Source organism: Trachinotus anak, unplaced genomic scaffold, assembly GCF_046630095.1.
Source record: "Trachinotus anak isolate AG129_WGS33_773 ecotype Australia unplaced genomic scaffold, CSIRO_AGI_Tana_v1 ptg000021l, whole genome shotgun sequence".
Lineage (NCBI taxonomy): Eukaryota > Metazoa > Chordata > Actinopteri > Carangiformes > Carangidae > Trachinotus > Trachinotus anak.
In genome coordinates this window covers 20197645-20210391 of record NW_027273872.1, presented here as the reverse complement: position 1 = coordinate 20210391, position 12747 = coordinate 20197645, and the positions used below count along the sequence as shown (strand labels likewise).

At 40.9% G+C, this 12747-nt stretch overlaps 1 protein-coding gene across 5 annotated transcripts in view; it reads right to left on the bottom strand.

Moving 5' to 3' along the window:
- Window positions 1-12747, bottom strand: part of gria1a (glutamate receptor, ionotropic, AMPA 1a) — a 70420-nt gene that overhangs the window by 24071 nt on the left and 33602 nt on the right. For all 5 annotated transcript variants that reach the window (XR_011684473.1, XM_071457581.1, XM_071457579.1 and 2 more), the window contains exons 10-11: window positions 10756-10962; window positions 9816-10261 (exon numbers count right to left, since the gene is read on the bottom strand). Coding sequence is in view for 4 of the 5 variants with exons in the window: in XM_071457581.1 (XP_071313682.1) it covers window positions 9816-10261; window positions 10756-10962 (653 nt within the window). In the remaining variant the exon portion in view is untranslated. The remainder of the gene's footprint in view (window positions 1-9815; window positions 10262-10755; window positions 10963-12747) is intronic.

Below are 12747 nucleotides of genomic sequence, written 5' to 3'. Positions count from 1 at the left end.
GCTAGATGTGCAGCACACAATGCTTTTAGCGCACGCCGGGCTGCAGAAAACAAAAGACACTTTTTGAAAATGCACTTATCTGACACTGAGAGTGTACTTGTAGCTTTCCACCACTTCATTGTCTCGACATTGCTAAATTAGGCTCCGGGGGATGAGAATTGGCTGTGGCCACTATTGTTGCAAAGTGGTATGTTTGCTTCTGATTTGATTTGCTTGTGCTGTTGCTTTGATGCCCTCAAGATTGTTAGACTGTATGTTTTTCGAGCACTTTTATCTTCGAGGCCAAAATACTATGTAAACTTTAAGCAAGGAGCAGAAAATTATTTATTAAAGCAAACCCCCTCTCTCTCCATCTAAAGGTCAAGATTACCATGCCATTGAGTTGAAAAGAGATTTTATGATAATGCAGCAACCACAGCAAAAGCTGGTAATTACACTCATTCAAGTACGCTATGGAAAATTTGACAAAAGCCTTGTGATTGTTTACTGCATGCTTGTTTCATTAAGAAGCGGCTGGGTTAAGTGGCTGCTTTGCAACACACAGCAGAGTGGTGGAGAATAAACACGAAACAATGAAGCTCTCAGCTCGTTAGGAATCGATATGTTGGAGATACGGCTGTGATCTTCCTATCCGTGGCTGCACACGTGTTCGCCGAATGATATCATGGACGCTGTCTTAGCCTCATGTAACCTGAGATAAGTCAGTGCTGGTGAGCTGTGAGAGTGCTCACTACGCGCCCACACACATACGCGCAGCCTCTTAGTCACTCAAGCAAGAAAAACAGGAGTCCAAAAACATCGCAACTGTTCACTAAAAAAAAAAAATCAATATCATCAGCACACATGTAACCTGACTTACATTATATCTGGTGGTATAAAATCACAGAGACGACATTTTCGTGCAGTCTCAAGTGCAGTGTCACAGACCAGAGACACTTCATGTGAAGCCACACTGCTCTGAAAGAAAAATCTATGTCTCTTCATGGTTGCCATGGCACCACACTCTGCACTCCAAACAGTACAGCTGAGCTGAGAGAGACTTTAGTCATCTCACTCCTCCTCCTCTCCCTCTCTCTGTGCTTCTCTCTATAAGGGCAACCACCCCTATAGTAGGATAGGATTGCCATTACTGAGGGAAAGCTCTCAATAGGTCTCCTTTAAACTTCGGGGCTAGCAGACGCAAGCCGGTTATTTTTCCAGTCAAACTACTGACACCGTTACCTCCGGTCCAGGTAGATCTCCCATGTGGCGTTGGGCCTGGTGTATAATTCATGGTTGCATGAAAGACATTCGTATACTGTCACAGCTTGATTACAACAAAAGCCTCTCCCCGCTGCTGGAATCATATGTGCCTCCGTGTGACTGTGTTTTAGATGCAGATTTGACAGAATATACGCCTCTGAGGGGATGGTGTCTTTGTCTGTGTACAAAGTGTGATACCCCAGTGAAATCCTGAGTGTGTGTGTGTGTGTGTGTGTGTGTGTGTGTGTGTGTGTGTGTGAGTGAGCCTCTCTCTTTCTGTTGGTGAATGTGCATGCATGTATGATCAAAAGTTGCCCTCATGCAATTTCCAGATAAATAAAACATTAATGATGCCGTGAACTAAACTGAACTGTCTGTTTATGAATAAATCATTCTTTCCTCCCAAGTCTTCCCCAACTGCTTTGACAGCAACTTAGTAACTCCACAATTATGTAACTCAGTGGTGTGTTACATGATCTAATTTCTTGTTGTTCAGATAAAAATAACAATATACTTAATGATCCCTGAGAAAGGTTAATAATTCCTTGATCACAAGGATCCACTTAGTTCTTCCCTGTGGGCTTGATTAGCAACCAAACAGCCACTTGCATCTAATCATACCACACACCAACAACATTACGTTCATGATTTCATGAACTCTGTAATGCAGTGTTTGGCTGTGTGGATGGAAGCATTTTCCAGAGACAAGTAAAGGGCAGACTAATTTGCGTTAAAGGAAGAGAGAACTTCTCTGCATCTTATAAAAAACACAAATACACATACAGCATCAAGAAGGGAAATGTGCAAAAATAAAACTGATTAAAACTAGGGCTGTCAAAATAAAGTGTTGATTAATTAAAAATTTGATAGGTAAAAAAAAAATTAAAACTCTGGGATGTGGACAATTCTGTGAGGGATGTCATCCCTGTGTCCAGTGTGTAAGCGCTCTCACTTTTGCTTGGTCCTTCGATGACAAAGAAACAAACTATTGATTCTATTTCCAAAAGAAACAGCCGCTCAGACCCTCCTATGCCACCACAGCCCCACATTTCTGCTGAGGACAATTCAGATGAGGAACAACTGGGTGATCTTGTGTTGAAAATGGCAAAGACCTGCTCCCGTCGACAGGAAAGGCTCATGCAGTTTATTGGAAAGAAGAAGTACTGTATGTACTGCTCTCAGCGTGGCCCAACCTTTTCAGGGAAAACTACAGTTAGTTAGCCGACTCCACCGGAAACTTTTAACACGCAACACAAAAAACGGTATGAAGGAAAAACTATGCAGGGGCAGGGGCACTGATGGAACTGCATGACTTGGAGAACTATTTAACTTACTTTTTGTGGTAAATATTTATATACGTGTCTAATTACAGAAAGCATGCAATTAATTAGATAATTTTTTAAATTGCTTGTCAGCCTTAATTAAAACAGTACCTGCAACCGTGGTGGTAAGTTAAGGATTTTGCATATCTTAACCCATTAAACTACATGTCATGTAAAGTTGACTGTGATAAGTCCACGTTTTAGAATTGACAGCATGCAGCTGGGGTTTTCCATCCCCTCTGAGTACGCCGTGACCATCGAGTCGAAAAGAGGTGAAATACTGAATGAGATAGATTCTTCCCCACCGTGAACATTTTGTTGTCGTTATTTGTCTAAATTCCATTATCACCCAGCACTAATAGAGTTGCGAGCAGGGACCATTTTGAAAGCTCTCCATGGTGGGGCGTTCAAGGACACTCTGACATTAAAAAATATCACACCGTTTTTAAATCAGCCTCCCATTACTACAACTTTGACAAAGATGATGAAATTTAAAATAAAAAATAATGGTTTTCTTTGGAAAATGGTCAACAGTAATATAGTATATATTAATATAATGTAATATTATATATGTAGTAATATATGCAACATAGTTAATGGCCAAAAACACAAAAACCCACAAGTGTGCTCCACAACAATTTCATATCCTATCTTTGTTATTCACACTTATTACTGTTGCTATGTCTGGGTCAAAGTCTGGAGAGGAAGGAACTGACTGTTCAAACAATTTCTTAAGCGTAGTGCAGTATTTCTAGTCTCTCCTGTTGAGTGCTCCAAAGAGGAAAACAAGCATTACTGCATGACAAAAAACTCAGTTTCAGAAATACTGAACCTATAATACACCACATACACAATCCATTATTGAATGATTCTGACCGCCAGACTGAGAAATTGCTGCTGTGGCAGGCAGGGTGTGAGTGACAGAGCTGATTTATTTCAGTCTACAATCATGTAACAGGAGCAACGCAGGCACTGAGGAGAGGAGACAACTCCACGGAGCCGTGCAGTTCAGACACACACAGTCGCACCCAGGTACACACACACAGGCATCAGACACAGACATAAACATCTCAAAACACATTCACTGGAGGAACATCATGAACCCACGCCCTTTTACTCCAGTTTTCTTCCTGCCAAGAGCTCCCACCCAGCAAGCTTCATTGGGAAAATGAGAGCCAAGTCAAGGTCATGTTTGATACATGCTGCTGCTTTTTCTACACTTTTATTCCTGCTCTTACCTTCAGCTAACAGATGGCTGTCAGTTTTCTAAATTTACTAAATGCACTTTACTATATTTTGTTGGTGCTATAGTAATATATAAATTCAGTTCCTCTGTTGTGGTGTTTAGAAGTGACGAGCTGAGAAGCATTAAAATCCAGACTAACGCTGTGGACACACTGGATGCGTGATGTGTGCATCGCGGTCGCCGTTGCTGATCTGCAGTGGAGAAACACGTGTGTCCACACCGGCTGCATGTCTGCCGGTTGCTGCTACTGCCAGCTCTATCTGTCAACGCAGAGGATACTTGAATGTTGAATTTGTCATTTTAATTAAGTTCTGATTCATTTTTGAAAAAAATGCCACTGCGTCTATGACATGCTCAGATTCAGCCTTGACATAGAGACTATAGTTGAAGGTGTCAGTTTTGTGTCATGCTGCTGGTATGATGTCTAAATTACCGTCAACAGCTCTTTTCTCTGTCTACTTTTGCTGCAAGATGTGTGTCACGTGAAGAATAGATGAGACGCCAAAGCTCTAGATCATGTGACACAGTCACAAAGCATGAGACACGCGTGAGACAGTGTGTCCACTCCAATCTGTTAACATGGGCGCCAAAAAAAAACGAAGACATTCCACAGCCACCACGCACCGGCGATGCATCCAGTGTGTCTCCAGCCTAACACCAGGTTTTATCCTGCGGCTGCTTCACAGTGAAAGCCTTCCACTGGTGCAATCCAGTGGTGTTTCGTACAGCCATGGTCTGATGAGAATATAAAACAGAAAATCCAAGCCCAAGGTGTAATAGTCTGGATGCTGGATTTACAATTCTGATTCTAAGAAAATACATATTAAAAACACATATTGTTGTAATTGTGCCACGTGAAACAGGAAGCACCACTGAAGCCGTGGCTTGAGAGGGGGGAACTGCCACACATGATCCTTTCTTAACCAGACCAACCACTGCAAGAGAGATCTATAAAGGCTGGATAGCAGAGCAGATGAGAGGAGAAGAAGACTGAAAAGAAAGTAAATGGAAGTAAATGGGTGGATGGATGGATGGATGGTGGTGGGTAGGTATGGTGGGGCGGTGGGGGGGTTGGGTCACTCTCAGAGTCCACCTATCTGCAGAGATAAACACAGGGAGGGCGCAACAGCACGGACTAGGGCTTATGGGAGGGCCTGACTGACAGTGCTGACATTTAGAAAGAGCACAGTAAACAAGGTCTCACAGAGAATAAATAGCAGGGGGAGAGGAGACACACACAAATACATACTGTACACATTAATGCGCCGCATCAATGTATGAATGTATGCCTACAAGCAAATACACGCACACTATACAATACATGCACACACACACACACACACACACACACACACACACATACACAGCGCTGCCTGTACACCTTGACGCAGAGCCACCTTTATACTGCTCTAAACAGATACTGTTATGCAGCAGAAAAAGAAAATGGCAAAAAGTGCTTGCTTTCAGTTCAGCCCATACACACACACACACACACACACACACACACACACACACACACACACACGATGATATACGCAGACAGGGAAATTAAACACGCATACTGATTAATCCAGGACGGAGTGGATCGTCAGTGTTGTTCCTTGGCCTTTTGTCTCTTATTAAATGGAGAAGCATAAAGCGTGAAGCGCTTCAAGCTGCCTACCTCGGAGCTGAATGCACCTCTGGAACATTCTGTTTTCACCTATTTGTGATAAAGGCACAACGATGAGTGGTTTACAAGTTCCTGCTCAGAATCTTACAGGTTTTTAATGTAAGATTCTGCAACAATAAGACAATAATAAGCTACCAGTCATTGAACACATGGACCTAAAACATGTTCAGTATCACATTAAAAAAATATATATATGAAATAAGTATGTAAAGTATATAAATAAATAAACCAATACTTAATAAAAATAATTTCAGAAATTCTTAAAATGCAAGTTATCACTATTGTTGTTATTTTCATAATAATATTATTTCATTATAAAATTTTTTTGTTAAATAAAAAATAATTTAAAAATATGTTTTGTTAAATAATAAAATTCCCTATGGTTCTTTTATTTCATGGCAGTGATATTGTCAGAGCTCAACCTCAAACAGTTGCTACCTAATTTAGCCCGTTAGCTCCTGTTAGCTGGAGTTACCACGATGTCAAACTAATTCTACCGACAAAGTAGCTACTGCTGTAAATAAACATAGCACAAACACAGTAATTAACCTCTGCTTTTGTTTTGCTTAACAATGCTGCACTTGCTAACTATCTCGCTGGTAGTTTACTGGAGTATTTATTTCGTATTCTTGGAATACTACTTTGTTGCATTTTAGAGAAACATTTACTTTCCTCCACTACAGTTATCTGACAGCTATTTACCTTTTAGACTAATTTCATACACAAAACATATCATATGATCAGCTAACAATAAAGCACTACTTACATGACAATTATTTAATTATTCCACTACTATCACAATATTATTATTTTACTTTTGACACATTTTTCTGCTGATATGTCTGTACTTTTATGTAAGTAAAATATTAGATGCAGTATTTGTACATGTAATAAAATGGTGTATTTCTAAACAGGGGTTTTTGTTACTTTTACTTAAGAAACTGAATAGTTCTTCCACCACTGGAACCTATGTGATGATTTGCTGATTTTCTCAGAGTGTATTCTTCCTGTAGAAACACCTAAAATAATCTGTCTGAAAACCTTGAGCCATAATTTCACACTATATTTTTGGTCCAATTAGAATTCAGTATCCAGAAGACAAGAAGAAAATAGAAAAGACCTGAAGTTTCCTTTTCTTGGACCCAACCTTACAGGAACACATCTAGACAGGAAGACATCTTAATTTAATCACATCTAACTTATATGGCTATAATTATATGATAGTACGAGTCATCTATGAAACCAAATTCTAATTAAGTCTAATTACATACCTAGAAATAGGTAACAAAAAAGAAAGTATATAAATACAGGTTGTAAGTGAGCTGGGACCAAACAAATCTAAAGAAATGAACAAACAAACACTTGCATGCATACAAGTATAAAAAGCCTGTGTGGATGAAAAAGCTAATTCTTTCAAGTCCCACTAGCACAATGAAAAGGCAGCCTGTGCTCATGTGAAACCATGACAACAAAATATGCAAGGTTAAGAGTGCTATTCCTTTCATCTGACAAAACACAAGCAATAATATTACATGTCCTTTTAAATCTAGCAGATAAACCGATGGCGCGTCAGGAGATCAACATGCAACTAGGTGTGTGAATATGCGCTGTGCTAACTACAGCAACTAGGTCACCCAAATTTTCAAGGGGAGGATGTTTGCTTCAGGGCAGAACTCAGTGGGGTGAAACATTCACTGTGTTGGTTTTCAAGACAGCGAGCAGACTCCACCATGCTGATCGCTACACCTTGGACTGCTGCACACAATAACTGAGCTGTGGTGGCTTTTATTTGGTTTTTGTTTTGTTTTGTTTTTTTTAAGCTGCCATACTGACAAACAGAATTTCATTAACAACACAAAAGGGGACAGTGAGAGTCACCTTGAAAAGACACTGTAAGTAAAGTTAGAAATCTCACTCAAGCCCTTGGAGGATATGAGCCCTTGAAGCTGCCACCCTCACTGATGACACTAAGGAAATCTTATGTTCTACCTCAAACCTATTTAAATGAGAACACGTCTTTGTAGTGCGGGTTAAGTATCCCAAAATATTTCAACTGTTGCTGTTACCAGGCAGAAAAAAGTCAGCATACTTTCATCGCTGCTACTGTATGTCACATCGCTCTTTATTAGTGGAAATGGAACTTCAGGGCAAACAATCTTGTTACAGTTATTTTACAAGCGATGATGAAATGTGCCTCACAGCTGGTTCATTTCTCAGTCAGTGGCTGCACCAACTGTACAGAAATGATCTGTTTTGTCCCTTTAAAGAATGGAAGGGTCTTGCATCAGGAGAGATTGCGTTCCCCCTAGCAAAACAAATGCAGATACCGTACAAGTATGTGCAAATCCACGTGGGGTCAAGTACACGTACAGCAACCGACATGCACATGCACACACACACACACACACACACAAACAAATGTACGTGTGCATACAAAGAGGGAATGTACAATTTGCAGAAGCATGGTGACATTCTCCCTCTCTCTGTAAGACGTAAAAGGAAATCAATAGGTATTGCAGATGCATTTTCTGCCTGCAAGAAAAGAACGCTTGGACAATAGGCTTCATCCTGCATGAAGCGCACCAGAGTCTCCGGGCAGAAAATGGTAAATATCAAGCAAAGGCCTGTGGGAGTAGGGAACCAGTACCTACATCATGTACTGCTGAGCACCTATGTGCAGCATGCGGGCCTATAGGTGCAGAGATTTTCTCCCTCCTGATATTGGTGTAATGTAAGAGCAAAGTGGGAATACATTCTGCAAATGCCACAAGATGGAAGCCGAGATAAAAAAAAAAATTGAGTGTTGCACATTGCTATGATTTCTTTAACCTTCAGATACTCAATCAGGGAAGGCTGACTGAACACCACTGCTATTACTCAGCACCACCCTTCTTAACAAATAATTACATTCAGACCTATGAGCCTTGCAACACAACTTTTCTTCTATTATCAGCTTGGATGATGCAGTGATGATGATGCACTTTCTAGTTTGTTCCATCGATCATCTGGAGAAGCCACAGATCGTTTCTGGGAAGAGACGTGGCTACTGGATTTTCTTCTTCGAGGAGGAATGAATATCTCAAAAAAACTTGTATTTTGTATTTTGAGAGAATTAATTTTTAAAGCCATAGTCTGATACTGATGAGCGTTGGATAAGAAAATCAATGCCATTCTCATATATGTCTGTCCAATATGAAGTTCCTGCTAGGACCTGGTTTGACTAGCTATCATTTAGCTGTTTTGTTCAATCTGTATGAAAACTGACAACATTTTTTTTACCTTTGGACCAAGCCAGGATAGCTGTTTGCAGCCTTTATGCTAGTCCAAAGCAACCATTGCTTTATTTAGATATGAGAGTGTTTCCCAAAATTTCTTTCAAGTTGTTGAGACACAGTACACATCGGTTTTTATGAATGAATGGTGATATTAGCAACTTTTCAGTTTCTAATCCAAATCGAAGCAACAGCATCAGCCTCTCTGCCCTTACAGCATAGTAACTACAGTGTAGATACATTATGCATATACGCACCTCCACACTGCACATATATACAAAATGTATGTGTAGCTTAATATTTAAAGAGACAAGAAGCTCTGTTCCTACCCATGACCTAACCTGTCTCTGCTGGTTCTTACAGCGATAATACTGACATTATCCTCTCATCTGCTCCTTCTAGTCCCTCTGGAGAGCTCAGAAAGTCGACCTTGGTGTCTCTAATTTCAGACACTTAATGAGATTTTTAATTGGTGACCTTTTGAGAATGGTTTCATGCCACAGCTCATGAGAGCACTCGAGGGGAGCCAACACATACCACTCAATACTCACACCAGGATCCTTCATAACAGACTTTCAAGGGTCTGATATTTACCTTTACCCAAAGATAGACAGATCAATGGATGGATGGATGGACAGATAGATAGATAGATAGATAGATAGATGGATAGATAGATAGATAGATAGATAGATAGATAGATAGATAGATAGATAGATAGATAGATAGATAGATAGATAGATAGATAGGAAGTCCCACAAGTTCACCTCAGGAAGTGTCTGTTCTGCAACATGACCACATCCTAAACTCCCTCTGCTGCTCTTCATCAAACTTTTAGAGTTGCTCTATATGACAAGTGACTGGCAAAGAACAAAATCTCAACAAACAATGCTCAACTGAGTTGAACAAAAAAGCAACACAGCATGTTGAAGCGTTGGTGTGGCAGACATAAATATATTGTTCGTAGGTGGCGTCGAGTGTCTCTTTGTGTACCAACAAACAAAAGAAGGGATTCAAAGGACCGTAGATGCAGTGCATCAGAATTTGTGGCCTTAGTTTCTTACCGTGGAGAGATATCGCATCCCTGCTGCATGAAGGCACCCAATGAGAACCAAAGAGAGTTGAAGATGCCGAACTCATTGGTCTGCTCAGGACTCTGTGGGTTGGTGTTCTGCTGTGTTGGTGTCTGGCCCTGCTGCACTCCGTTAGAGGCTGCGGCTTGGGTGGGAGTCTGTGGCTCACCTCCCTCTTCGTAGTCCTCAGCGTGCCACTCATAGGGGCTGAACCGACTGACAAGGAAGAGGACGACACTGACGCCAATGTAGGCAAACACTATGCACATCCAGATCTCGTAAGCCAGCGGGTCCAGGAACGAAAACACACCAGGTTTGGATTTGGTGGGTTTCTTAATCATGATGGAGATACCAAGTGACATGAAGGGCTTGGAGAAGTCGATGACTTCTTCACGGACCAGGGTGATGGTCAGAGGAGCCACAGCCACATCTGCTTTCTGATCGAAGAAACCAAAGACAGACAGGGCTATAAGAAGAAGTACGCCGCACCATTAATTGATTGTGCAAACCAGAGTTCTTCACCTAAGGCAAGACCACCTTTAGTAAAAACACCTTCAGTAACTTTAAAGCTAAATAATTTTTTTTAGCCCTGTGAGCTGCATTGCTCTGGGAATGGTAACATCGACCAGCGTGAGCTATACTTTGTGCTTACTACTAATTAGCAAATGTACGAATGCTAATATAAAACCAAGATGGTGACCACGGTAAACATTATACCTGCTACACGTTATTGTATTAGCATTGTCAAAGCAGGCATGTGGACATTCAGGTCAAAGCACCACTGTGCCTGGCAACTACCTAAGAGCTGCCTGCTGCTGTAAACCCTCACTGTTACATGATTGTAGCAACCTTTAAATTATTCTCATGATTCTAAGTTTTAGGTTGCAGAAAAAACGATCTGTTATGTTTATACAAATCTCTGTCCACTCACCCCATACACCAGTTCGCCCACCATGCCGTTCCACATCTTGGTTTCAGGATCCCTGGCTCCATACTTGCCATCTGAAACAATCTTCAGTTTGTACTGGTAGCCCACATGTTTGGCTATTTCTGCAGCCAGCTCTACGATGTAGCCCTCATACTTATCATTTCCCACAAGCTGCTCATGGTTCTTCTTCAGCATCACATAAGGAGACTCCTGTCAGACGTAAGATAACCATCAGTTAAAACTGTTGTTTTTTTTTTTGTTTTCCCTGTAATCAATTTTACTTCAAGTGTCAAAAATCATATACAGTTTTTGAAGTAATTAAGAATTTCACTGACGTGAAAACAAAATCTACACTGATATGCATTTCTTGACACAAGCTGTTGTGGCAGTAAGTAATGTAATATTTACAGCAAGACCATTTGTTAAGCTAATTAAGTCAATGACAGCATTATTGCTTATAATAAAGCTTTAGTATGTTGTTAAGTTTAACAATACTATGAGGACATTTTTGGGAAGAGATTTTATGGATACATTTTGTGCTACAGTGCAATTCATTACCCCCCCCCCCCTCCCCCTCTTATTCAAAGCTGAGACTTTGGAAAAAAAAATCATACTAGGCCCAGAATATAATTGCTGCTGTGAAAGGTTTGGAAGAAAAGATAATTCTATGAAATTACAAGGTATTATTTTGGCTTTGTTCCTTGAAGGTATGGTGTGTAATTCAAATACAAAAGGTGCCTAAGTATGATCATTACAACAGCATTGCTACATTGAAAGGAGTGCTGATAACATGCAGTAGGCTGTGAGGAAGCGGATGAATTGGACAGGGTTATTAGAGCTGAGAAGACATCGAATCTGAGAGGGAAAAGGATGTGTGAGTGTGAGTGTGTGTGTGTGTGTGTGTGTGCGCGTGTGTGTACTTTTGAGCCATGAAGATGGCAAAGCAGACATTGCTGACCTCTGCTCCAGGGCCAGGCTGTTCTTCTTGTTATATCACACTGACATTTGTACATCTCACACTGATTGGGTGTCCTGAGAAATTACAGACGACATGACACCTGGGGCCTCACTTTTCTTTCAGAAAAATGTATTTCATAGAGAATTCCAGTCAGTCTGTATTGTCCACCACCATGAGCAGGGCCTCAATTCCCACAAGTTGTTATGTGTGCCTGCTTTTAGCTAAGGCTGTGCTGAGCTGAGCAAATCCTGCCACCATATTTCATCATGGTCTAGAGACGGGGTGGGGGTTTCCTCTGTGTGTTACAGTTATCTGGGTTCTCCTGCTTTATGGTTGAAGTGAAGGTAATCATTGTTAGACATGGAAACCCACTGGCAGAGAAACGGCACCCCAGGGAGACAGTGGGGAGAAAGGTCCGGCATCAAGTGCTTCTACAGGCTATGCACTCGCACTCAAACAGAGACACACACACACACACGAGCATGCATTTGTGCCCTTCCACACACTGACACTTGAACACAGACACGTACACGTGCACATTGAGATGTGGCATGCCATAGAGACAGTCCTCCTGGACTCAGGCTCATCGACCTCGGACTGCTCCGCTGAGATCCGCTGTCACTCAACCATGTTAAATATAATACACACATACACACAACAACGGATATCAAACGCACATCATGTGTACAAATGTAAACACACACACTGAAAATATACTAAATAAAACAATAGCATGGACATTAGTATGTTTGATTAGTTTTGGTAAAATAGAACAAATCAAGTGTTTTTTAAGTTAGTGAAGTCAAACAGACCTTGACAGAGTTCTGAAAATTACACAATTGCTCTTGAATGCTACCATTTCTTGTTGAAAGTCTATTAAAATAACTGCACTTATTTCAATAGTTGTACACAGTGAGTGCCATGAATAACCAACCTCTAGAAGTAAACCTGAAAATTCCAGTCATGGCCTGGTTTTAGTGTAAAGCCAGATTTGTGGCGACACCAAGCTCAAGCGCTCCATTAAACATGTCCTGCTT